At 47.5% G+C, this 25154-nt stretch overlaps 10 protein-coding genes across 10 annotated transcripts; 2 read left to right on the top strand and 8 right to left on the bottom strand.

The window, feature by feature from the left end:
• Positions 1-621: 621 nt before the first annotated feature.
• On the bottom strand, positions 622-2287 carry F9C07_2165520 (RanBP1 domain-containing protein). Its single transcript, XM_041293295.2, has 5 exons — positions 2149-2287; positions 1787-2091; positions 1360-1618; positions 1169-1297; positions 622-1108 (listed from the first exon to the last, which is right to left on the bottom strand). The coding sequence occupies exons 2-5, from the start codon at positions 2066-2068 to the stop codon at positions 1038-1040; spliced, it is 741 nt and encodes a 246-aa protein (XP_041148175.1). The 5' UTR covers positions 2069-2091; positions 2149-2287; the 3' UTR covers positions 622-1037.
• Positions 2288-6041, bottom strand: F9C07_2165518 (uncharacterized protein). The gene has a single exon (XM_041286557.2). It carries the CDS (start codon positions 5222-5224, stop codon positions 2702-2704), a length of 2523 nt encoding a protein of 840 aa, XP_041148174.1. The 5' UTR covers positions 5225-6041; the 3' UTR covers positions 2288-2701.
• F9C07_2165515 (glycolipid 2-alpha-mannosyltransferase) lies at positions 5983-9324 on the bottom strand. Its single transcript, XM_071509325.1, has 5 exons — positions 8497-9324; positions 8017-8421; positions 7877-7963; positions 7405-7813; positions 5983-7347 (listed from the first exon to the last, which is right to left on the bottom strand). Exons 1-5 carry the CDS (start codon positions 8766-8768, stop codon positions 7006-7008), a joined length of 1515 nt encoding a protein of 504 aa, XP_071364604.1. The 5' UTR covers positions 8769-9324; the 3' UTR covers positions 5983-7005.
• A 1475-nt stretch (positions 9325-10799) lies between these two features.
• Positions 10800-11429, bottom strand: F9C07_9004 (uncharacterized protein; the record flags this gene model as incomplete). The annotated part of the gene is made up of 3 exons (XM_071511850.1): positions 10800-10905; positions 11025-11088; positions 11394-11429. 3 exons carry the CDS (start codon positions 11427-11429, stop codon positions 10844-10846), a joined length of 162 nt encoding a protein of 53 aa, XP_071364603.1. The 3' UTR covers positions 10800-10843.
• A 1125-nt stretch (positions 11430-12554) lies between these two features.
• On the top strand, positions 12555-15056 carry F9C07_1703620 (uncharacterized protein). The gene is made up of 4 exons (XM_041293309.2): positions 12555-13013; positions 13115-13483; positions 13538-14281; positions 14379-15056. Exons 2-4 carry the CDS (start codon positions 13244-13246, stop codon positions 14634-14636), a joined length of 1242 nt encoding a protein of 413 aa, XP_041148172.1. The 5' UTR covers positions 12555-13013; positions 13115-13243; the 3' UTR covers positions 14637-15056.
• A 102-nt stretch (positions 15057-15158) lies between these two features.
• Positions 15159-16721, bottom strand: F9C07_9002 (putative integral membrane protein; the record flags this gene model as incomplete). Its single annotated transcript, XM_041286555.1, has 6 exons — positions 15159-15440; positions 15511-15926; positions 15985-16057; positions 16121-16126; positions 16182-16520; positions 16614-16721. 6 exons carry the CDS (start codon positions 16719-16721, stop codon positions 15159-15161), a joined length of 1224 nt encoding a protein of 407 aa, XP_041148171.1.
• A 795-nt stretch (positions 16722-17516) lies between these two features.
• On the bottom strand, positions 17517-18491 carry F9C07_2070875 (vacuolar biogenesis protein; the record flags this gene model as incomplete). Its single annotated transcript, XM_071508764.1, has 6 exons — positions 17517-17626; positions 17695-17842; positions 17945-18124; positions 18177-18278; positions 18349-18402; positions 18462-18491. The coding sequence occupies 6 exons, from the start codon at positions 18489-18491 to the stop codon at positions 17517-17519; spliced, it is 624 nt and encodes a 207-aa protein (XP_071364602.1).
• A 285-nt stretch (positions 18492-18776) lies between these two features.
• On the top strand, positions 18777-20207 carry F9C07_2165501 (autophagy-related protein 16). The gene is made up of 2 exons (XM_071509324.1): positions 18777-19580; positions 19634-20207. The coding sequence occupies exons 1-2, from the start codon at positions 19164-19166 to the stop codon at positions 19790-19792; spliced, it is 576 nt and encodes a 191-aa protein (XP_071364601.1). The 5' UTR covers positions 18777-19163; the 3' UTR covers positions 19793-20207.
• A 112-nt stretch (positions 20208-20319) lies between these two features.
• F9C07_8999 (S-adenosyl-L-methionine-dependent methyltransferase) lies at positions 20320-21899 on the bottom strand (the record flags this gene model as incomplete). Its single annotated transcript, XM_041293293.1, has 2 exons — positions 20320-21283; positions 21355-21899. 2 exons carry the CDS (start codon positions 21897-21899, stop codon positions 20320-20322), a joined length of 1509 nt encoding a protein of 502 aa, XP_041148168.1.
• A 619-nt stretch (positions 21900-22518) lies between these two features.
• On the bottom strand, positions 22519-25098 carry F9C07_8998 (putative AdoMet-dependent rRNA methyltransferase spb1; the record flags this gene model as incomplete). Its single annotated transcript, XM_041286554.1, has 4 exons — positions 22519-23075; positions 23135-24818; positions 24870-25019; positions 25081-25098. The coding sequence occupies 4 exons, from the start codon at positions 25096-25098 to the stop codon at positions 22519-22521; spliced, it is 2409 nt and encodes an 802-aa protein (XP_041148167.1).
• Positions 25099-25154: the final 56 nt, after the last annotated feature.

Genomic DNA, 25154 nt, shown 5'->3' with positions numbered 1-25154 from the left:
GCGACAGCAAGTTGATAATTACATTTGCCAATTGGGGAAGGCGACGATGCGATGGATCATAACAATCATGAACTCACGTCGGGCATCTTGCCAGCGACCTGTCGTTAAGCTCACTGGAGAGGGAATAGAATAAGAGGAAGGCACTCGGGTGAATGACGGGTTCGAGCTATCGAGCTCGGGGATTGCGCGAATGAAAGGTGAGGCGAGGCTGAATAGGACGCTTGTCGGTGAGATTCTACTAGGACTCCGATTGGGTGGAACCCTCAGAGATCGCGCGATGGCCGCGTAGGGGGTGTACCTGAAGAGAGAGTTGTGGGGTGAAAGGTATCGGGGAGAGAAGAGTTCGGAGGGAGAGTGAAGAAGGTCGGCGAGGAAGAGGGGGGCGGATGAAGCGATCCGACTGACTTGACTTTCAGGCATTCACGACTTAAGACGTTGCCGCTAGAGTACCCAAAACCTTCAACATAATGAAACACCAGAGCTCCATACACCATTCTTTTGTGAAAATTTATGTGACTGATGAGTCTACCCTATCCTTCACTTTTAAGGCCCATCGCCGCCGCATATATGAACATATGTACCTACATATACCAGCGGTGAAGTCTTGCAACAGCAACGGGATCTTTACGCGTGACACAGGAGATCTATATTTGATTTTATGAGATTTAATACATAACGGGGTCATCGTGCATTCCAAACATATATTTGCAGGGGTCTGGGGTCTACTAATCTACTGCCAGATCAACATACATTCAACATCGTCTGGTGAGGTTGAAGGTGTGCCGGAAGCTGGCTCGTGATCTTGTCGCGACCGGTATCAATAAACCGTTCTCGTCGCGTAGTCATCGGGGGATGGGGTTGGATGGAAGTGACAATATCCGAAAGGGTGTGGTAGGGAAGGGGATTCAGATGGGTTAACGCTGTGTTGTCCACCGGCGAGTCTTATATTCACTCGTGATGTTTTGAAACAATCAAATGGGTAGATAATGATAGTTCATCAAGTAAAACTCATTTCAGTCCACTCTGGGGCGCAGGTTTTACTGGCTGGCGAGGAGCTTCTCGTTCTCCTGCTGAGCCTTCTCGAAAGCCTCCTTAAACAGGTTGGCATCTAAAGTTGAGTTAGTAAAGGCATAACTGAAAGCCCATCCTGTCATGGATATCAACTTACTCTCACTGTTGGCGAAACGAATAGCCAGAGTCTGCGCCTCGGGCTCACCCTCACTGACATCGGCAGCGGCGTTCCAAACCCAGCTGCGATCACTGCCAACGTTGGGGCTCAACTTCATTGCAGGGACAACTATATATCACATCAGCAATCCGGGTGGAGAAAAGAACATGTCCAATGTGCGCCAAACTTACTGTAGTGGTTGGCGCAGACCTTCAGGGTCTTGTCTCTGCGCATCACCAGGCGAGTCTTCTGGTTCTCCTTGTGCTTAAGCAGTCTAACATCGCCAGTACCACGCTCCTTCCATTCCTTGCTCTCGCCATCGAATCGGAACAGCTTAGCGCGCATCTTGAAAGTCTGCTCTTCAAGTTCCTCGTTGGTCTTGGTTTCCACCTTCTCGGTCAGGCGGATAACAGGCTCGAAGTGAACGTCAGGGGACTCAGGTGCTTCATCCTATAGTTTAATAAGTTGTTAGTCACTAGTACTGGGGCATATAGAACTCGTAGCACGATTAACTCATAAAAGCTAAAAGCTTTGGTGCAGGGAAGTCACCATGATGTAAAACGAACATTATTTAGAGCAAAGGAGCAGTGTAGCGAGCCAAAGGATTCAGATACTCACCTCTTCTTCGGTTTTTTGAGCCTTCGAAGAGCCAGATGGCTCATCATTGTTATCCTCAGGTTCTTCCTTCTTTTCCTTCTTAGGGCCACCGCCGAACATCGAGAAAACGCTGTCGGTTGTCTTGGTGGCCGCCTCCTTAGCTGTTTCAACTACGGTCTCAGTTGCAGACTTGTCCTCCTCAGTCTTGGGAGCTTCGGTAGAGGTGGTAGTCTCCTCAGGCTTCTCAGCCGCCTCAGGAGCGCTGGTGGTGGGGTCAGGCTTAGTCTCAGGGACGTCAGACATGATGACGAGGTGGTGATGGAGTTCTGCTGAATTTGTGAATTCCAGTGATTTCAGGCTTTAGTGGGTGCGTAAGTACGTACCTATTGTTTTGAGATGGAAGAAGTTTTTAGGAGATGGTTATAGAGAGGGGAAGAAAATATGGTCGGCTGTTTTTGTTGTAAAAGGTGGGGGGTAGTTCATTGCCTCCGGCCTAAGGCCGCTAGTGCCACCGCCTTGAGAGCCTTTTCTTATGCGGGCCACCTTGGAGAAATACTACTAAAACATAATAGAATGCAGTCCAAACGGGCGTTAAGATTCCCAGGCGAAGAAAGAGTGGTAAATCAAAAGAGGGTTTTAGCGTTTCACATGGTATTCATTACTACATAGCATCTGTCCCGAAACACTCACGTGGTTCCGGCTTTTTTAAAAAAAAAATAAATGGAAGCAAAAATATCATGACCCTTTTCGCCTTGGAACAAGACAAGCCATCCCTTTCCCCAAACCAAGGGGGAACAGAAGAAGAAGACGGATAAGAAGATATATGAGAGAAGAGAAAAACATCGAAGAAGAATAGACATTGCAGGCACGTATGAAAAGCAAATACAAAACCCGAAGTGGTAAACATAGACGAAGGGTACAAGTCCGCAGCTTTTCTCACAAACATTCAGAGTGTCGGCACTTTCGCGTCATCAAGCGCTTAGCTCTTCTCTGAGCTTTGTCTAACGTATAGCTCTTCCTCGCATTTCGAATATGGTCCTTCACAGATTTGAGTTCAAAACCATGTGCCTGATTGCTAATTCGATGCCATGTACCACCAATAATCTCTCGCGTTTCTTGGTTTACTTTGTTGGTCTTTTCCTGCAGGACTGATGAGACAGCGAGGAATGGCTGGACAGCAGTACGTCTGACGACTTCAGAAAGCTGCTTGGATCTCGTGATAACCACGTCTTTTGTCTCAGAAAGTTGCCCAGTGCCGTGACGGAGAACGTTTGCTTCTCCGCGCAAGAGATGGGCTTTCTTTACAACATCCCCCATGAGGACTTGCAAATCGGTGCAAATTCGACTGTATACTTCTGATAATCCAACCTGCGCAGTATTGAAATCCCCCATGAATTGGGATGAGATCACCTGCGCTGCCCGCCTCCAATTTGCGATCTTCAGCCACGGGGTTCCAAAGTCCACCGATGTGGTTTGGTGGAGAGGAGGTCTTGAAGCCATAGTGACTGTGACGTTCACTATCCCATACGCATCCCCTCGATCAAGTTTGAGTGTGTATACCCCATCAAACAAGCGAGAGAGCTCATACTCGAGCGGTTTGACTCCTCGGCTCACTTGAACCTCGAATTTTGGCTGTTTTTTCCCAGTCAAAGTTCTATTGGGTGGCTTTATGACAAGATGGCAATCACCAACAGCCTGAATCTCAAAGCCACTAAATTCCTGCTTCTTAGGAGGGGACAGTAGTCCGCTCATCAGGTTGTCCAGCTGAGAATGACCCTGGAGCTGGTTCCCAAAATTTTGAACATCGGTCACTGATGAAGACAGCGTAGAAAGTGAAGTTTGTTTTAAATCATTTGCTGTGATAATACTGGTAGAAGTACTGCTCGGGGCATTGGATACAATATTGGAAATAACCGATCGAGGAAATTTCTGGGAGAATAGAATTGAAGTAGCACGCAAAGCTGAGTGCGCTAAGATGGTAGCTACGCTTAAGAGAACGGTGAGGGTGATTAAACGCAGCATAGGCGTCAACCCACGGTCGTCATTCAGGTAAGGGATGAAGGGCATTTTCGTTGTCCACTTCTCAACAGCGAAGAGTGACTTCCTCTGGAAGTTGCCGGTAGTCTCCAGGGTGATGTTGTCAGACTTCTTAGTAGAGATGCTCACTAAGGAGGCAAGATTCCTATTGAGTTGCCCGGGCGTGATACTCTCAAAAGTCGCTAGATCAATAGGATACCTTCTTAGGACCGTGACTTTCCCAGTCAGCGAATGACGCGACTCCAGGCACATGTGGAGGCTATGGTGGTTCAGAGGAATTACTTCGGCCAGATCCCAAAGCGGTTTCTCGGATATAACCATAGCCGGAATGCCATGCCTTTCCATGAAAATGCGAGCCAGTTTTTGGGTCTCCATCACAGTTGCAGAGTCTCTGCTGGATATGAAAAGAATTGCTACATCAGGAAGCGTCCATTCAGTTGGGGATGAGACGCAATACTCGCCCCCTGTCCAGAAAGACATGCATGAAGGCCGATTTTTGAAATCCAACCTAATGGTGTCGGGCTTATCGTTCCGAAAGCCAACCGAAGCTCCAGGGCACTCGTCAACAATAAGTTGGACATGGATTGGAAGGAGCTCAGCGAAATTAGGGACTGCACCTGTCCCGAACGATGTTGGTACAACGTGATATCTAGAGGATTCTGTGGAACTGCTTTCAAAGTCACTACAGGTGCTCGACACAAGGACATCACCAATTTTGTCGAGGATGATGTTTCGAAACTCAGGATCTCCAATATAGAGTACACGGAACGGCTTATCAGTGTCAAGGCTTTTCTTCGTCATGGTTTGCTGAACGGTGGCTGTAAGGATAGAGTCCCGCAGGTTGATAGAGAATTGACTCTTCAGCTCGTCGGCCTCAATACCTTCAAACATACGGATAGTGTGTTTCAGTTCCACTTGTTCAACTTCAGGCCATTTCTCAGGCTCGGCAAACTCTATCGACTCGGTTGATTGACGAAAAGCAGTTTTCGTGGTTATGTTACTGTCATCGATAGAGCCTCTGATCTGGGGGAAAAGAGCAGGCAGTTCCTGAGATCCAAACACGTTGCTTTTCGAGTCATAATCGTCATCTTCGTTCCCATCAACCTCGCTGCCGCTATACTGCTCGTCGATACTTGCAACGTCATCCGGACCGGCTTGGTCAATTAAAGACCCAACGTCGGTTTGTTCAGAGCGGCTACCATCCTCAGAATGAACGTCGGAAGCGCTCAGTGTTGCCCAGCTTTCGCTCAGTGGCCTGGGCGTGTAGTCCGCCAGATGACTTGACGTCATACTGATAGGCCTCGAGCGGGACAGCCACTCTTCAACTGAGCCACTTAGAGGAGGAAAAGTTGGATATCGCAGATGTGCAGAGGATGAGGTGAGGGATGGGCGTCTGGAGTGAGGCCTTGGAGAGTCAGCCATGTCGTCAGTGTGAAAGTAGCATGGGGCAAAAGTCAGAGCAAGCCAGGTCCACAGATGCGGAGATTCGGTCGGATACAATAGACGTAGGCTAAGCCAGAGAGCACATAAAACGAAAGTCAGCGGGAGGATACGTTATCTGTCGAGAGGGAAGCTTTTGCTCTGTCCTATTTAAGGGCAAAGGGCTGTTTTCTTGTGGATATCCCTCGATAAGCTCAGCCTAAAAAGCGGATGCCCGATGACGAGGCGGACGCTGTGGGGTGAGGGAGGGTCCCGCGCCCGAGCGGAGCAGCAGTATATTAGACGCTTCTAGACTCGTGACCAAATTGATAATGAAGGGAATATGTTCGATATCGAGTCTATAAAGATCTCAACATGGTAAGACTTAGATTATAGCTAGTGGCGTCGTCAAAGGTTGAAGATGACCGAGAGAGAAGATGTCAAGAGGATAGAGTTGGAGATAGTGAGTACCACGCGCGGGGCACATGACAGGGACATCTGTGGTGTGCTTACTATGACTAGGCACGAAATTCACCTGTCACGGTCCGAACCAGAATTTGCTGAGCAGGTAGGAATAGGAAAATCTGTGAATCTATATTATTTAGGTAGCCTGCTTGTTCCCTTATTGCCTGTATCTCTCGAGGTACTACTTTATCATGTGCACTTCTTTTGAAATCGAACTGATAAGGCATCTCTTTTATCTCCTATCAGGCGCCCACTAACCTGAAGGAACCTAGTTGATGCAGCTAGTACTCATTGGTCACGGCCATACTAAGGTACTACTCATCAGTCAATCAATCAATCAACCTGGAATCAAAATTCATGATAGAGCCTAACTATTGAAACGTTTAGCTATGCAGGCACTAAGGTGCTACTCCGCAGGCTTGAGCGGGAAGATGTGCGAGCCTTTACATGCAAGGAGAAATATCATACTCTATGAATAAGCCATGCTGGGAGTCGTTTATTTGCGTTCTTGGGGGCTATGCATCTGAAATGACCCAGTTTCACCAGGATTTCAGAACAAGGAAAGGAAAAGAAAAAAAAAAGAAGAAGATATGTACAATTCATGACATAACGGCGAGGAAGGGTAAAAGATAAGTAGAGCAGGGTAAGGCAGTGCATCAGAACATCGAACATAGATTAGTGGTCTCTAAAGGATAAGCGGACCAAGAATGTTTAACCGCCGCAAGTAGTTCCATCCTCATCTGTCCGCTGGAATTTAGTGTCGTACCCAATGCCGGCCAGTCTCCTGAGGTGGACGGAACATATAGCAAGATGCCAAGGAGAATTGCGTAGCAGCAGGCATAATCGAAATCAGGGCTAGCGCACAGCGAGCCTTAGCCAGAGACCGTGAGGAACAGAGGCGTGGAATACTCAACGTAGCCAAGAGCTACGTAGAGAGAACAGTCCTGCCTGTGGGGAGACCGGACGTGAATACCGATAGACGCTCTCGGGGACTATCTTGAAGCTCACAGTCGGACAGTAACCGTCTCTTTCCAGAAGATAGTCTTCTGTTTTAATAAGAACGCGGCAATCCAAATGAAAACATACAAAGCACGCTAGATGAATTTGTGAATATTGATGAGAATGATCACACCATTTTCCATGAAGAAGCTGTCAGATCCGTTGAACGCCGTCCAGAACCCCACAGCCAACATAATATGAAGGCTCAAGCAACAATTAACTCCAACGGCAACCCGAGTAATGCTCATAATTGAACAATAAAGGTATGGAAACGAGGAGGCGAAGATTATACAGCGGACAAAGCATGAAGTTGCCCGAATCTAGGGAGAAGCCCAGCCTCCCGCAACTTCTACCCACTCGGCAAGACAGCTGCCTTGTTTACCCTCAACATCCACGATATCTGTGTCACATCTGCACCTGCAACCGACACCGTTCTCTTTCACGGGGTCGGCATTTGCCCAATACTCGTCCTCTTCGAACCGCGCTTTCTCATCTTCCGTGGTCATTTCGAGCCACGGGATTCGTGGGAGTTGTCGGGCGGGAGCGTTGGCGGGGCAATGTTGGATGGTCGTATGACGGTACCCAAAATCACGGAAGTAGTGGATGTCGCTGGGCGACAGAAGAACACCTGCAGCTAGCGAGTGGATGGGCGCATCACCCCACTGTGATTGCGCTGTTAGCCTTGAAACCAAGGTTCTGAAAACGTCTCAAATACTTACTCTTTCCATCCAGAAACCACCACTCCTATCCATCATTTCAAAAAATTCTTCGTATTCCTTACTGCGGAACCAATCCAAGCGTGCGATTTCAAAGTTACTCCAGAAATGGCACATGTTATACTTTTCGCCTTCCATGGCCTCAGGGTCGACATCGGGAACAGTATTCTCTCCAGGCTCATTCTGCAGGATTTCCTCCGGAAGCTTGTCCTGTTTCCCTTCCTCGGGCTTAGGCTCCTCCTCAGGTGGCCTTTCGAGGAACATCTCCCAAAGTCCCTTTGACTCGAGATTGTGCTTCCGCTTATAGGCCGAGGCATAGCGGAAGATGTTAGGGACAGTCTCACGGAGTTCTTTGACAGCAATCGTAAATCCATAGGTTTTATTTGCTTCAGCCATTTTGACGAAAGGGTCGCTATGTACGTGTAAGTGATGGATGCTCAATCTCAGTACGAGCGGTGCCAAGGGTTAATCTTACTAGGTTATGTCACAGAAGTAGCTGATCTCTGGCTCCAGACGCCAGTACCATTCGTACTTCATGAGAAGGGGATGTTTGTAAAAGAATCTGTTTACAGCATTAGTACCCCAAAGAAGTAACGTTGAACCAAGTATACTGACCCAGAATAGAATCTGCACATATGGTGGTAACTCTCCATTCCACCATACATGATAGCGGCGTCGCCCTGCTTTCTGATGCCTTCCTTTGCCACTTCGTGGTCAACCCATTTAGGATAACCCCACATGGTATCGTCAATTTTGCCGAATTCCACAGGAGCACTTGTATAATTCTTCACGGTATCCTTGAAAGTGTCATCAAAATCGCCGTCGTTCAGGAACACATAAGGATAGTGGAACCATCGGTTGAAATGTCTCTCAATTGACTTCAAAGACTGGATGACTCCGTCCAATTCCTTGTTCCTAGCGAGAACGACAAACGCGGCATTCGCACGCTTACCCTCAACCTCTTTCTCGACCTGCAGACATCCCGAGGCGAAGACCTTGTCATGCTTTTCACTTATTTTTCTGAAAAGTGCGGCAGAGTTGTCAGTGATCGGGAAAATCAGGGAATCGGTGCGTATGTTTGAAAATTATACTAACCTTATAGATGGAGGTGTGCCAGCTGGGATTAGAATACCACCGGGAGAAGAAGGGTGTCGGACAAAAAGAAGCAAAACCAGGACTATTACAAGGCATGGAAATAGTAAAACAAATCCCAATGGTATAGAAATCGATGAATTGCCCTTCAAGCGTATTCTTCTCTTGAAAAACGCGAACCTGGAAATGTTGCGGCCCTTTTCGCGCGAAACGTCATCCACAGGGAGACTCGGCGAAGAGGGCAGCCATTTTGAGATTCGCTGCGTCAACCCCATGAGCGCAAGGCTGCTCACACCGCGTCGATTCAAAAGAGATCAAGCGAAGTAGTGTTAACAGGATCCACTGAGCATGAAAAGTGTTTTGTGGAGATCCGGGGGAGGCTGAGTCGATGACTGCGGTATCTGAGCGAAAATCGGGGCTGCTGAAAGGGGAACGGTTCGCATGCAAACAACAGTGAGGTCAAACCACACTTCTAATGCTAGCGAGATACGCTCCGAGTGTATGATATCTTATGCGATTAATAGGTTTATTGGACGAGAAAAGATAAGAATGTTGGCCAGTGAAGGGAAAAAAAAGATACAATAAAAACGAGCGGCCGGAGGAAATGCCTCCTTCCCAACTTTTCCCCTTTCAGTTGTCGGCCAGATAGAGATGGCGAGGGGAAACGTTGACAGCAACGCAGGGGACTGATGTCCTTAGCAATGAGGCCGGGAACACGGAGCAAGTCGACGAGCTCATCAATCGCGTTAGGTTGGAAGAGGAACTCGGGTGGGAGGTCGGAGACTGCGGGAGGCAATCGATGAAATGAAAGATTATTTGGGGATGGGGATGGGTGGAAGTTTCGCCAAGACCAAGGAGGCGCAAGCGGCCATGGTCACGGACGGTAACTTACCCTCTAAATTGGAAGGTCGCAACTCTTTCGTACGTTTTTAGTACGGGTTTGGATACCGTACTCGGTATGGAACCTCCGGAGTCCGGAGAGCACCAAGCAATCGCTGGTGGTAAATTATTGCTTAGGCGCTGTTCACCCATTAAATTGATTACTAAAAATTACCAGCACAAGGAAGACGGAGTAGGATGGCGCTTGAGTCTAGGTACAGCACTACACAGTACCATTCCAGTTTTTCTCACCCTTGGTTTTCCTTGGCCATCGAAACTCGGTCAGGGATCCTCTCATAGTGGCTTTCAGTACGCACATGTAATTGTATGGCAGAACCTGAAGCTTAACTGGCCTGCAAGACACGTACGTCTTCACTGGATTAGCAAGTATTTACTTAAGCTGTTGCACGATACTTAGATGCTCGGTATGTACCATCATTCCAAGAGGTATAAGGGCACCACTGGAAATTGTTCTATTTGTGCGTCTTTCCTTTTTCCTTTCTCTTTTAAACTTCCCTAAAGTCTTGGCTTTGTTGATTGCCATTATCCGACAGTAAATAGTCCCGAGTTACGATTACCTATTATGCGCCCCAATGCACCAGGGGGATAATAAGAATGGAGTACTTCGTAGGTATTCCAGATTATAAGAAGCCTTGTTATTATTACAAGTCTACGGAGTAGTATAGCCATCCCCAAAGCATGGGATTGGTTACAAGAACGTTAAAAGACACAACGAAGGGATAAACACAAATCTATACATACAGCTGAGTGAACACCAAGAGGAATCTACCTGATTGCCGGGTGGAGTTGTGAAAGAGAAATCACGTAAAATTATCCTTTCACCATCACCCCAGCCTTGAGATTTGACATACGCTGTCTGTCGTAGAAGGTTACCCCAGTGCATGCCAGCCTTCATAACCATAGAAGTTGCAGACGAAACTAGGTTGTGATAGCAGCAGCCTCATATTTTGAATAGCTTTACTCCGTAGCAGCTAAACAATGAATTGAAGCAACTTACATACGACATGACAGGCATTAATACAAACTATTGTGGGATATGTAGTATTTGACCTAAATTCTCCTATACCCATCTGTCTGGTACCTAGGACTCATATTATGTACTAGTATCGGTACGGTACACATGGCAGAGCGTAAGGTGTTGTAAAGGGGTACTTGTCATACCATCGTACCGTGGACCGGTATTTTATGCATCCAGAACCCTGAAGCTCCACCGGTCTCCACGTGACCCTCTTGGCACTAAAAGGGATCTGACAATGTGGCCTTTTAGCCCGTTCGACAACCGATGTACATACACTGATACAGTTGAGATGATAATTCTTGCACCGATATGGCACAATCTATATGACTTCTCATAGACTGTCGCATCTAGACTCAAATGTCATTGATCATCTCATCCTTGCATTACATCAAATAACAGCTGTATTACGATAGCCATCGTGCAGAATCCACTTCACCTTGGCTGTGATTGGATCAATGGAGCTCTGCTTGTAAGTGTCGGTCCAGGTGCATCGACTTTGTGTACGTACGTCCCGTGTATGTATGCGACCAACAAGATATTCCGCAATACCCTACTACTACTACCTGTAGGTACACGAAACATGCATACATATTACAGAGTGCTTGGAGCTTACCGCTCTTGACCCTTCGGACATTCAGGCTCAAATAGCAAGTTGTGTCGGCCCGGTATGCTCGATACTATCCTAGAGCTTTTTGCTGTGTGCTCAACCCGTCAAGTTCTTAAGTTCTCTACCAGTACTTCCTCTGTGAGTATTTTAGTTATTTGATTGCTTTGTGCAAGCCATGCAGGGGATATGTTACCCAGTAAGTAGTACTGTACAGTACGACCCTGCTTTCATCCATCTACTAGTAGTATCGACCGCTTAGATATCGAAGCCCTGTGACACATGACTCGTTATCTTTTGTCTTACGGATGATCATTGGTTGTCCAATATAATGAATGTATGGCGGGCGTGACCAGGCGTTTCCAAATTGAACCCCACTGTCATAGTACTACGGAGTAAAAGAACATATCTCATCATTTCCTTGGTCCGTTCTTCACCAATTCGCCAGTCTTCGTTGGTTTGAAGAGCCCTTGGGGCTCGAATAGAGCTTAACCTTAAAGAACTCACTCATCTTGGACATGGGCCCTACTTATCATTACCTAAGATCAAGGCGGACTAACTCCGTCCATCGCCAGTTCAACAAAAAGCCAGCATTCGCATACCGAAATCTCCGTGAGGAACCTGGGGATTCAGTTCCTAGACTGGTTCGATGCACACGAAGTAGTTTTCGTTTCAGTCCGCCCCTGAGAGTCCACGCGGAAAAGGGACCTGTTGCTTGTAATCTTCTACTATGGGAATGGTCTCCAACAGGAGTCTGCTGCAACTCTATGCTTGCCCTTGGATTGGATGGTGTGTTGGTCTCCCGGTGAAGGTAAGATCCTATCTAACTCCTGGGAAGCGGGAGTCCTCAATACTTGGTAGTATGTCTTGACACTGGTAAGGTGAATGCGCGGACTTGAGTTATAATGGCGAAATGATGTTGAGCAACCTACGCCAGGCAATCGATTCATATTGCCCGTCAGATTAGAAAGGTGAGATATTGTCGAATGATCAAGTATGTCAACAGCCCCCAATCTTCTACCTAAGCTGCATGGTCATCAGTCCTACCATGTTCTTGGTCTCTTTAATTTGGGTCATTCTTTCCTGAGAAGGACAAGAGGGGGGGGGGGGGGGGGGGGGGGGGGGGGGTTCGTATCCATGCACTGCAACCGACGATGGTTCCTCAAGGTCGATGACCAATTAATATTGAGTAGCTATTTACGGAGTATTCCATCCATGGATCCAAAGGGAGACCAATCCTCGTGCCGGCAAATCGGCAAATATCGTCCGGCTATCGGTCTCTCACACTAGAGAAAGGGGTAAAAGGAGAATCAATGCACCGAAAGTCTAGTCCGTTTGGTTCAACGTTAGACTATTGCTTAACTAGCTTGGTGATAGTTATGTAAGTTCACAAGCGAGTAGACTAGACTTGGATTAACTACTGTGGGCCAGTTAACTATACTGTACTTGTTGTAAAAGTGGTATTTTTTTTTTCTCTTTTCTTTTCTTTCTTCCCAACAAGGCTATGGAGATATGGTTCAATAGACGGGAATATCTCTTTCTCTTATACTTTCTGTACTGTCCTGAAAACGGGATTCCATCACGTGGGGGAGGAATGGCCGCTGATGACCAGCAAGTAAAAAGAGAAAAAAAAAAAAAGAAATAAATTGATTGACGGATGAAACAGCAGCTGCGACAATCATCCACCGCCCTTACTTTGCTAAGATTTACCTTTGAAACGTCCATGCGCCCCTGTGCGACAACTAAAAAAACAGTCCCAAGTCTCCAATCGTCTCAACCACCACCAGACATCAATCACTCTGCAGCGCATCGAGTAACGGGCGCTTGCTGAAGCACTTTCGGTCGGGGAAATTCTATGTCTTCGTCCATCCATACGCTCTCCGTTTCTCTTCTCTTTTCTCCTACCACATTTAGTTTGTCTTTCCGTTCGGCGCTGCTCTTGACACAGCCTCTCCATCATGTCCTGTTGGTAACCTACTTGACCCCTTGACTTATACTGTAAGATCATTATGATTTGCTACCCGCCCTCTTCTCTTACTATACTTTCTGCCTGTGTTGGCCTCCCCCATTTGCTATATATGGAGGCTTACTCTCTCTAGTTTGTCCAGATGTGTCGATATATGCGCGCTGCAACTATTACCGTTACTATATCTTCGTCGATAAACCTGAGCTGCGCTTATCGTACTTGATTCTTATATCCCGCCCCCGATAAAAAACCCTTCTTCGATATGATGCACCAGCCGTTGACAAGCTCGTGCCCATCGACCTCGGAGGGGCATGTCAAAGCCCCAGCGATTCATTTTCCTGACGGTACCGTCAAGCAGTCGACTCTACTCCGGTCCCCGACCGTCCATCGGAATGGACATGTCAACCTAGATACATTTTCACCAGTCAATGAAAACGGAAGCTTCGAATTCGATCGCGTCTTGAAAACTGGGAAGGTGCATCGTCGGGTTAAACATAAACATGTCAGCCTCGTTCCCCATCTATCTTGCAATCCACCACTGACTCTGGTTGTTTAGGCATTCAGGGCCTCCTGGAAACAAGCCTATCTCGTTCTCCGCCCGAATCTGTTATCAGTCTACAAAGATGAGGAAGCAACAAGGTTGCGGCTATCCATTACTCTATCAGAAGTAACCGCGATCGCACCCGTTAAATCTCCTCGGTCAAATCGCCAGCACGTTTTTGGCATATTCTCCCCTTCGAAGAACTATCGCTTCCAGGCTCTGTCGGAAAAAGATGCGCAGGATTGGATCGAGCGCATTCGTGCCGAAACCCGCATGGACGAGGAAGAGGAGGCGTTTCTGGCCCTTTCCATGAAAGGAAATAATACAGCGACGAGCAAGCAGCAGATCGATGATACCACTGATTTCTCGGATGTTGAGCATATAGCAAGGGCCAGCTCGCCTGAATTTGGACGGGCAAGCTCTCCTGGAGGACGTCTCACTGCCCACCAAAATTTCTCGGGACATGACATTACGTCTTACTCAGAATGGTCCGATGGACCAGCGAGCAACTCCAGTGTTCGCCCCGTTTCAAGAACTTCAACAATTCCTAACTTATCTGTGTCTACTCCGGCGAGTGCACAGCCCGCTTCTGCGCGCGATACGGATCGGACCCAGGAATCAGGTGCTCGGCGTGACCCGGAGAGAGTTATCTGTAATGGCTATCTTCAATGTCTTCGCATTAAAGGAGGCGTGCGCCAATGGAAACGACTATGGGTTGTCTTGCGTCCAAAGAGCCTTGGCTTCTATAAGGATGAACAGGTATGGAGATTCCATCCAACCAACCTTTGCTATATTTCAGGTTCTTTTCTGCCGTACTGGGCGTGTTAGAAGATAACTGACTGGCTATCTTCCACAGGAGTATTCCGCAGTCAAGATCCTTCCCATGGACCAGGTATTCGACGCCGCAGAAATTGACCCAATATCTCGGTCAAAACTCTACTGTCTACAAGTCATCGCAGAGGAAAAATCATATCGTCTATGCACAGACAACGAAGAATCCCTTGCAAAGTGGTTAGGGTCCCTAAAAAGCGTTCTAGTCGCTCGCAAGAAACTCGAATCAGAGACTGTGCCAGGAGCGGCAGCGGCAACGGCAGCAGCAGCAGCAGCAGCCTGAAGAATTTTACAACAATACTAATCTGACGGGTCTGGTAACAGTTCGATTATCGCTCCCTTTCCCATTTGCTTCACTGTGTCTCTCCTTAACAAATTTCTTTTCACTGTTGAAATACCGCACACCTTATATACCTTCGTCAACTGCGTTTTCTTTTCTCTTAGTGACCTTTTTACGACATACATACCCGACATTACTGATGATATAGATCTTCTTTCTTTTTTTTCCCTTGCGATCAGTGAAACCCCTGGCTTTGGATAATGCCGATAATGTTGGGTTTACCAATGTTTCTATCAAGCCGTAATGCTATATTTTCCAGTGGCGAGTTGGATAATACTATATGTGGAATTGCTGTTCTCTCTTATCTGCGATATGATAGAGCCCTACTGTAATCATCTTTATTGTTCTTTTCACATCTAAGAATAGTCCTAACGAAGTGGCAATGTGTATGTATATATACGGGTTAAATTCCGTTATTCTGGACTAACTTTAATTTGATTAGTTCCCCCGGAGATCAAAGATATATCACCTCTCTGTTTCTTCTCCAGGAACAGCATCATAGTCTCCCACTGATGTTTCCTCGTTACTCTTCTCCTTGCTTTCATGGTTCACAACCAAGAACGACAGGAACACGATCGCAGCGCCGACCCAATACAATGCGCTCGACGTCACGCCTTGAAGGAAGATCTGACCCACAAGGGAGAGCGGGATGGTCAGTGAGAGACCGACGGTGACGACAAGAGGAGTCGTCAGAAGCATAGCGTAGGCCCAGCAGATGTCTGACAAGAGCGAGGATACGGAGTTAACCTTAGGAAATCAGATGTTAGTATAGTTCGGAGATCATGCATATGGGAGAGGAATGGGAGGAAGGTAGTACCAAAATAATAGTCCAAACTGTGCCTGTGTCAGGAAGTGCAAATGTCTCGATACCGGTGAAATGCATTATAATGAAACCGGGCCAAAGGAGGAGCATATTTATAAGTCCGACGAGACCAAAGAACAACTGCATGTTCACTCGGGACTCATCTCCGACTTGTTTCTTTAATACAATCGTATACACTCCGTACATGACTGCGCTAAATCCGGCCATGGCATCGCCGAGCGCGATCTCGGCGGAGCTTTTGTTAGGAAACCTGCCGCCACTGCCATCATCTGCAGGGGGTGCTTCTGATGCAGATAGATCAACCCGGGATATCAAAATAATCCCCACCAAAGAGGCGACAACGCCGGCGAGTTTACGGACGGTGAATTTTTCTACACCAATGAGGGTGCCGAAAATCAGGGTCCAGACACCTATAATCATAGACGTTAAAACTTCTGCTCAATGTTGATTTAGTCGATTGATGCATACCGCTGGTAGAAGTCAAAATGGTGGTGCTGCCTACGGTCGTGTATTGCAGGCAAGCCATAGCAAAGTAATTTGCCTGTTTGCGCATTGCGCGTCAGATCAGATAAACTAGGGTATTCCGCAGTCTCGAGTTACTTACAAGGAACTACATCAGGTTAGTATAGCTGTACAGGGGTTTTGCACATCGGACAGAATCTTACCCATAACATGCAAAATTGCAGGCTTAACTTTGCAGTCGCCCTCAAGCCCAGCTTGACAGACTCCTCTTCTTTCCCTCTCGAATCCAACATAGCTGTATTCCATGTTTCAGGGTCTGCGGGCTCGTAAGCATTGTCCCGCCCTGTTGTTTCAGCATCCGGATCATGTGAATCAATGTGCCACAAGAAGCTTTGAAACGAGTGTATCTGGGAGAGCTTTCCAGAACGCCATAATCTCCAGGTCCGGCCAAAGATTATCGTAAAGAGAGGTAGCATAAACAATGATGTGTTAACATAAGTCACAAAGAACGGCTTGGAGTACGTATCGTCGGCGAATATCGTCTGGGACGTAGGTCAGTATATTCGCCACTCAGGAGGAAGACACACTGAGAGAAGAGGTGCCTTTATCAATATGTTTGTGGGGAGTTAGCATACACTAGCCAGGAAATTCGAAGCCGTCCACAGAACGACTACAATCAGAAGCAACCCGATGCCAAGCGTTCGTCTTGCGGCACCAGTGGACAATCTGGTGAAGGTATCCATGGAGAGTATCAACCAAAGAAACTATGTACAAACGATCGAAAGGTGGGGACGCCGGTGTGTAGATAAACTCATGGAAGCTCCATTCATCAAGATTATCAGTCGAGTACTTTTTCCCGCTTCGGACTCGACCGGAGATGCAAGAAGTATCCCGTAAGGCCAGCGCTCAGGATAACGAAAGATTTCAGGGTGGATCACGGAGCGCAGTTGGGGAACACAGATAGAGCTCAGCTGGGCCAGCAGGTGACGCGACCACCCTGCAGATTAATCATGGGAAATCCCGAAGTCAAGGGGGGGAAATAAACAGATGGGGTTAACCCCAGACCATGGATGATAAAGTAGTTCGGCGGAAGTCCCACCGCCCAAGGATCACGGGATATCACTATTGTCTACTGCGCCTTTGGGAATAGATCGACAGGGTCCCGGACATTCATTGTTCCCTCATGGCCATACTACTCTGGCAACCCCAATCTCAACTTGAAGTAGTTGTTTTTCAGACTCCTCAAACAATATGATTAGATGTTGGCTGTAGAACACTAGGAAAATGAAAACACGACTGGTAATGGATATCCCCGTGCGACCCAGCGGACAAAGCATGAGATAGGAACTTCGTACATGAAGTATTCCCAAGATATATAGGCTCAGCATTTGGGGGAAACAACCCGTTCCCCAAGCCCGACAACAAAAAAAAAAGGAAACAACAGCATCTCTACAAAAGAACTCAGAATGCAAACAGAAAGCTGCAAATCTCGGCCATGGATTGTAAATCATTGAAAAGTCATGTCCATCACTAGGGTATCAACAGGCACATCCATCGCGTTCACTATCAAGGTGGATGTTGATAGGGTCACTGAATTCACCACTAAATTCTTCGGCCTCTTCTTGCGCCAAAGCACTCCTAGCGATGACTTGCGTGTGCGTCAGCATGTGGCAGGAACATGAAGAACGAGCGAGCTGTTGAAGAGGACCGACTTACCTTCGAAGGCCTGCTCAACGTTAACGGCTTCCTTGGCACTGGTTTCGAAGTAAGGGATGTTGCCCTTGGATTGGCAGAACGTCATGGCGCGTTTCGAGGAAATCATTCTCTTGCTCTCCTCAACATCGATCTTGTTACCAATAACGACCTATATCATTGTCAACCCTGAGTCGGGATACAAAAGCGGGAGATAAAAAATAAAATAAAATATGAAAAAATGAAAAAGGGACAGTCAAGTAGGCAAACATACGAAAGGAAAGTTTTCAGGATCTCTCGGGCTTGCTTGGATAAGAAATTCATCTCGCCAGCTGTCCAGAGCCTCGAAACTCTTGGAGTTGTTCACATCGTATACCAAAACACAGCAGTCGGCTCCTCGGTAAAACGCAACACCCAAAGATTGAAAACGTTCTTGGCCCGCCGTATCCCAGATCTGTTTGTCATACATTAATCACCCGCTTTGTAGTATCGAGAAATGACGCAACACATGCCTGCATTGTTACCAGTCGGTCGTCTACTAGAACTTCCTTGGTAAGGAAATCCGCGCCGATTGTTGCCTTGTAGCTGGCGCTGAACTTCTTGTTGACCTGTTTAGCGGATATCGTTGTCAGCGGGATACGGTACTTAACATGATCCTCCTGCACTGAGGTCACGGACATATTGGTTCATCAAACTCGTTTTACCGACGCCGCTATCGCCCAGAATGATCACCTAAAATATAATATACACGTCAGTAAGAGTGATTCGTAACGCTGGTATGGTGACCTTACCTTAAGAAGAACCTTCTTCCGTGACGACATGGCTGTGGCTATGTAAAGAGATAAGGTGGTATGCGCGGTGGGAGATAGTGTTAAGCGGCGCAAATGCAAATGAAGGTGTGAGTGGCTCTCTATGGAGAATGAGATCGAGGAGATCTGGTAGGTGTTGTAAGTTCGCTTTGTCTTAGCAAATGGTTGTGAAGTAGCTGGGGGAGGGTGGGTGAGTGAGTGAGAGGACCGGAGTAGTAGTTCGTAGTACTAGCCTTAAGTTGGACGGTAACGAGCCGAAGCTAATAGGAGGCGGTTGGTTTCGATGATGCATGACGCTGGGGCGGTGGAGCAGGCGGTGTGCACGTGTTGCTGCAGCATCCGATCATATCACCAACGGTTTACCGTTATCTGTGCAAGAAATTGTGCGTATCTTCCTTTACATAGCACTTCGAAAATCCTCCACAAGGCCTTCCATACACCTCCGGCCACTAGTAACAACTGTAATGTGTTCCTAATTTGCTGTGTGACCAACTCGTCTCACAATGTATCCGTGATCTAAAGCTGCTTCAGTCGACATCGCTTATCGTGATTATCAATGGCCCACTGGAGAGAGGAGTACTCCGCCGCTCTGGCGGCTCGCGATCGACGAGAAAAAGCCAATGTTGCTATCCTAAATGCCTGTACGCCTTCAAGAGACAGCTGTGTCTGGAGCGTAATATTCCGATGTGGTTCCTCTTTCTCACTGACAAATCATCCATTGCTACAGATACCCAACTTGCCGATCGGACCGGCCGTATAGCAACAGCTGTCAAGAGTGCCCAAAGCTCTACCCCGACAGAAAGCCATAATGAAATTCCCCAATCGCTAGTGCCAGACCACAAGAAACAAGCTGTGGTGTCATCGGAGCTTTCTCTCCAGGATGCCTTAGCTGCAGCGCGCACAGATCTATCTGAGGCGCAACGGTCCCGATCAGAGCTACAGGATCGGCTTACTCGCACAACAGCCGAATTGGAGAAACTGCGAAAGCGAAGCTCACAGGACTCACGCCGCATTGGTGTGCTAGAGAAAGAAGCTGCTCAGTTGCAACTGCGATTGAAGGATAGGGACGAGGAGTTGAAGGGAAAGGCTAAATTGCTAGATGTACGACACTTTTCTCTGTACCCGACCGGATCTATTGACTAAGCTATTATCAGGATTTCCAAGACGAGCTTGCATCACTAAACCTGCAGCTCAATATGGCCGAGGAGCGGTCCAACCGGCTACAGAAGGAAAACCAGGAGTTAGTCGACCGTTGGATGGCAAGGATGGGCAAAGAAGCGGAGGCGATGAACAAAGCCTCGCGATTTTCATGATTTTTACAGGATTTGAGACAGCGGAAACAATTCTTGTTGTTTCTAGAGCACTCCGATCTATATCAAACTTATCTATACCATATTTGCATGATACCCACTTATTCACTGACTCCCAGTGGCGCAATTCAAGCAATGTAATACCTTGTACGACGTGCCATGAAACCCCAGAACATCTCAGGAGAGGACAGAGGAGGTCCCTGGGCACAACAAGTGAAGAGCCGAAACAGTCATCCCAAAGAAATGAAGAAACCATGCCAACATTTATACAAGAACAGTGGTATCATATCTTCAAGACAAGTAGCTATTTCCAAAAAAAAAAAGAAAAGAAAAGAAAAGAAAAGAAAAATAGACAAGAAAGAGAAAGGTAAGAATAGGAAAATAATACACCGAAGAGAGGCCCACAGGGGATTGTATGTAGATTTATAAACCCAGGATAAACAAAACGTACCAAAAGTAAGAAGGTGGAAGGTTACCCAAAACCAGTTTGTTGGTAGTCTCGGTAACCGCGTAGTGCAGAGGCGGGCATCTCAACCCATGCTCTCTGCAAAAGCTCTCAACCTAGAGCTGTCTTTGGTAGCGATGAAGTAAGTGCCACCAACGTCGGTCCAGCTGACACTGTTGGACCAATATTCCCTCTGCTTTACCTTGAGAAGATTAATGGGCGAGTTTAGATTCCGAGACTGGATCTTATGGGCTGCAGGGACAAATGACTTGAGGGACACGATCTGGCAACCCTCTTTCATGTCCAGGAAGTGGTTGATCAACTCGTTATTGAGTTGTGGAGTGAAAGCCTGGTTGTTAATCAGGATGACATCTGCGCGCTTTAGGACATCGATGATACTTTGTTCTTTGAGGAAATCCCCCCGAACGAGATGTGTTTTCCCAGGTGCAATTCCCCATAGGCGACATCGAGCCCTGAACTCGGTCTGCTGGAGTTCGGCAAGTTCACACGCATTCTGCATCATTTCGCAGCCCCAGCTTTCACACCCAATCTCCAGTGCCGCCTGCAAAACAACGTTACCCACGCCAGATCCTAGATCGACGAAAACCTGACCCGACTTCAATCCTGTCTCTTTGAAGATGGTGCTGATGAAACGAGGTAGTAATTCTCCGTAAACGTTGTCCGTTCCGTTTTCATATTGACGGAGTGATTCAACCCGAGGTGACACAGTGCGCGAATAAATTTGGGTTAAGATTCTCTCGACGAGGGGTAAATTCAACCGATGAGTCGAGTCGAGTTTTTGTGCGATGCTGCCGTCGCGTCTTAATCGTTCGATCGCATCGTTATAATCCGTTACGACGTTTCGAAACTCCGCTTCGGATGCGTGGGCGAGCGCTCGTCGTAGTCTTCTCTTAATCCCGGTTGACTCATTATCAAAATAGTCCGCCTCGTCCTCCGGTATGTAATTTTGGGACACAGTTTCGATGACTTGGAAAATATCGTCAATAGGTCTAAAATCGTCTTTGTCACGGGGTACAACAAGGTTGTATCTGTTGTACGAAGTAGACTCGTTAGCAAATCTCGCGAGTACCATCAGTGCTACTTTTGCATAACATCGCACCTTTCTTTCGGGGAAGCACTCGGATACTGTAAGAATATTTCTGTAGGCCGGCCCGTGCCTCCAAAAGCTGGTTTGAAACACCCCGCCTTTTGGACAGATGTGATGTCGGCTGCATGTACTATCGGCAATGACTTAACTCCTCCTTCTGAGAACGCCTTCAAAGAACGTAGCCGCCTCTCAAAATCTGGCTCCGCACTGTCGCCTGTTCTCGCGCGCTTACGAACTTCGAACGACGTATCTGTGTCACTGGAATCATCATCACTGGAAAGTCGCTGTTCTGGAGTTTGTCGCTTTCGATTCTGTGACGGAGCGTTCAATCGCCGTTTCGAAGATGTAAGGTCTGGATCTTTCGAGACTGACCTGCTCCCCGATCCTTGCGTCTTCTTCGGCTTGTCAGAGGGCGAGGCACGCGACGATGTACCCGGGGTCAGTGATGACGCTCTTGAAGGAGGCGCAGGCCGTGCTTGAACAACTTTACGGATCTGAGGCTTTTTTGGTTGTAGAGAGAAGCCCCCTCCTTTCTGGAGGTGGTCAAAGAATCCCATCGAGTAAAGCTGGACGCGCCGAACTCAGGCGGGGATGTACTGGACAGAACCAATATGTGTGAGGGTATATGGACAAGTGGGGGAGCAGTTAAAATACTTGAGGCAGCATATGTACTGGAGAGAGCAGAAAAATAATATTTAAAAGAATGTTATAGCCAGCGCGAAAATGCAAAACGAGTTAAATGAGGGTAGAAAGAGAAGGAAAAGACCGTTGACCGAGCGGAAATGTCAAAGAAAAGAGCCGCGCAAAGCCTTAGCCAAAAAGTAGCGGCGATCGATAAAGGTTCCGCCGCCACTCTGGGCCGCATGTCTTTTTAACCTTAGGCACACCCGCTTTCCGTCGACTCGGATCTCTAAGCCGCCCTCCTCGCAGGAATAGCGATTGTGGCGTGTACTACTAGTAGTAGTTGCTTTTCCCTGTATACTTTATTTAGATGGTATCTAGGCACATAGCATACGGATTTCACTGACACAACAATTCTGTACATGAATATATATAAAAAATGCTGTAATATGCGGTTTCTATACATACACACCCCTCAAATGGGTATCAAATTTTGCAGCTCAATTACACCGGCGGATCACGACGCATGCTATTCGTCTATGACCTTCACTCCCTTTACTTTTGCTTCTTCTTTGCAAGACGCTTCTGAGCTCGGACATCCTTCTTCATCCGAGAATCCACAATTTTATACTTGCCCTTCACTCCGCGTGGACGACCAGAAATGCCCCTGTTGTTGCCCTTGGCCACGACCAGCTTCACCTGCTGCTTAGGCTTCTTCTTGGTTGCCTTGCTCATCAGCTTCGAAATGGCCTGTGACTTGTCACGTTCGCTGAGTGCCTCATCATCAGCCAGCAATGCAGACTTCTTGCGTAGTTTTTCCAGCTTTTGCGCAGCCTTGAACTTCTTTCGACCCTTGGCTTCCATGACCTTCTTGATTGGTCGAGCGTTGATGGCACGCAACTTCTCCTTGATTGCAGCCGCTGCAGCCTTGGTGATGGGTCGATTTGGTTTACTATGCTTTGTCTCATCGTCGAGGAACCACTCCGGAAGACCGTCAACATCTCGGAAAGCATACCGATTGAACCCATCATCAGCCACGTCATGCGACTTCTTTTCACCACTAGCCATCTGCTGAGCCAGGGCCATCGCTTCCGCGGTGATAATATCAATGTCTATGTTTCTAGTTAGCAACAGCAGACGTAACCGTATACTCTGATATAGTAACACTCACCAAGTTGACCATTCTCCTTCCGAGGCTCATCGAGTTCCTCAGGTTCTTCATCCGAAGAGTCCAAGACCATTTGCGTGACTGCCTTCGCATCCTTGGCCTTCTGCTTCTTTGCAACAGAATTCTTGCTTTCCGTGTAGTCATTGTCGTCCTCGTCCATCTCAATGACACTATCTTCATCTTCATCCTCATCCTCAACGTCATCAATATCCTCTAAGCCCTGGAAGATGTCCTGGTCAAAGAACAACGCGGCATTATTGGATAAAGTTCCATTCTTCGGAGGTGCTACGCTCGTCGCATTCGCTGCACCAAATTCGGAGTCTTCGTTGTCTGACTCCTCGTTACCAGACTCCGAAAAGCCCTCCCACTCGTCGGCTTCGAAATCCTTCCTGGCCTTCTTGGCTCTTAGTTTCGTATCCTTGTCCTCTTTGCGCTCTTGGTATTGCTCGTATAGTGAATCGAGTTCCCTTTCCAGCAAATCGCCTTCGTCATCACTCTCGGCATCGACATCGGATTCTGAGTCTTCACTTTCACTCTCAACCGTTACTTCTTTCCCAGCAGCGATCGTATCCCTGGCACCCTCTCTCTCGACACGTTTAAGTGAAAACGGTGCATCATCTCCAAGAGGACCAATTTGCTCCATACCAATATCCATGGGGGTTGTCATATGCATCTGCATGCGGACAATCTCCTTGCGCTTCTTCTCATTCTCCTTTCGTCTCTCCTTTTTCGCCTTGGAGCTTTCCTTCTCCCGAAGACGCTGCAGTTCCTCCTGAATGGCCAGCTCTTCATCCATTGGGGCAATTTCGGCCACTTCCTCGGGCTCATCCTTTTTGGCCTGCCCTCCCTTCTTTACGACAAGACCAAACTTCTCACGGACTTTCAATCGCCATCGTAGTAAGTTGCGGAATTCCTTCTTGCCCAGCACTTTTAGATCTTCACAGCATTTGCGAATTTCATCTGTCGTTTCTTCCAACCGGTTGAGTGTGCTCAATGCGATATCTCCATTGAGGGGCTGTTGAAAGCTTAGTTTGTTGTATTGGCCGAGAATAGCAATTGGGTCGGTTGTATTAATGAATTCGGTGACGGGTATCTCCTTGAATTGCGTCCAATCGCCTTCCTCATAACCATCCCTCTTGCGCTTCTTCTTCTCAGGGTCAAAAACACGAGCTTCGTTATTTGGGGTTGGATCAGCCAGTTCTGCGAATACGTGCTTCGGATCAAGGAACTTAGGGTCCAGGCGCTTCGGTGCCTTAAAGCCACGGCAGACAACGAAAATTTCGGCGGAGACATTTCGAGACGAGGGGGGTTTTGTGGCTTCCACCGATGTGAAAAGTTGCTTGAAAACCCACAACAACGCATTGTAATCCTTAGACCGGAAGACCTTGGTGACAAAGGTACCGCCCTCAACCAGGAATTCAGTAGCCAATTTCATCGATTGCAAGACCAGCTCTGCTTGCGAGAACGCGTCCTGAACCCACGCTGTACCAACGTTTGGAGCACCATCGTGAAGTACTGTATCCGCCTTCCAATGTTTCAGGTGTTGTCTGATAGTTGTGCGACACTTCTCGGTCGTGATATCGCTCTGAAAAGTGATAACTCGTGGAATGGGCTTGATGGGGGCGAGATCGACACCGATAATGATACTTTGAGCAGGCATACATTCCGCGGCCACTTGACACCATGACTATATATTGTTAGAGAGAAGGGCTGGTACAAGAGATGCATCCATACTTACGCCTGGCGCAGCACAAAGATCGAGAACGACCTTGCTCTTCTCCAAGAAACCATATTTCTTGTTCAGCTGGATCAGCTTAAATGCAGCTCTAGCTCTGTATCCCTTCTCCTTCGCAAGGCGATACCACTTATCCAAACGACCCTTACCATGCTACTCGCAGTCAGTAAATGGATTATACCTTCTATCATTTTTGTAAAATTCTGTAGCGTACCTTCTTCTGGATCGCCATTTCCAAGGATGGGTAGTCGAGGTAGGCTCGACAAAGAGACCCGAATTGACAGAATG

This window comes from Aspergillus flavus, chromosome 5, assembly GCF_009017415.1.
Source record: "Aspergillus flavus chromosome 5, complete sequence".
NCBI lineage: Eukaryota > Fungi > Ascomycota > Eurotiomycetes > Eurotiales > Aspergillaceae > Aspergillus > Aspergillus flavus.
This window is presented reverse-complemented; position numbering and strand designations above follow the sequence as displayed.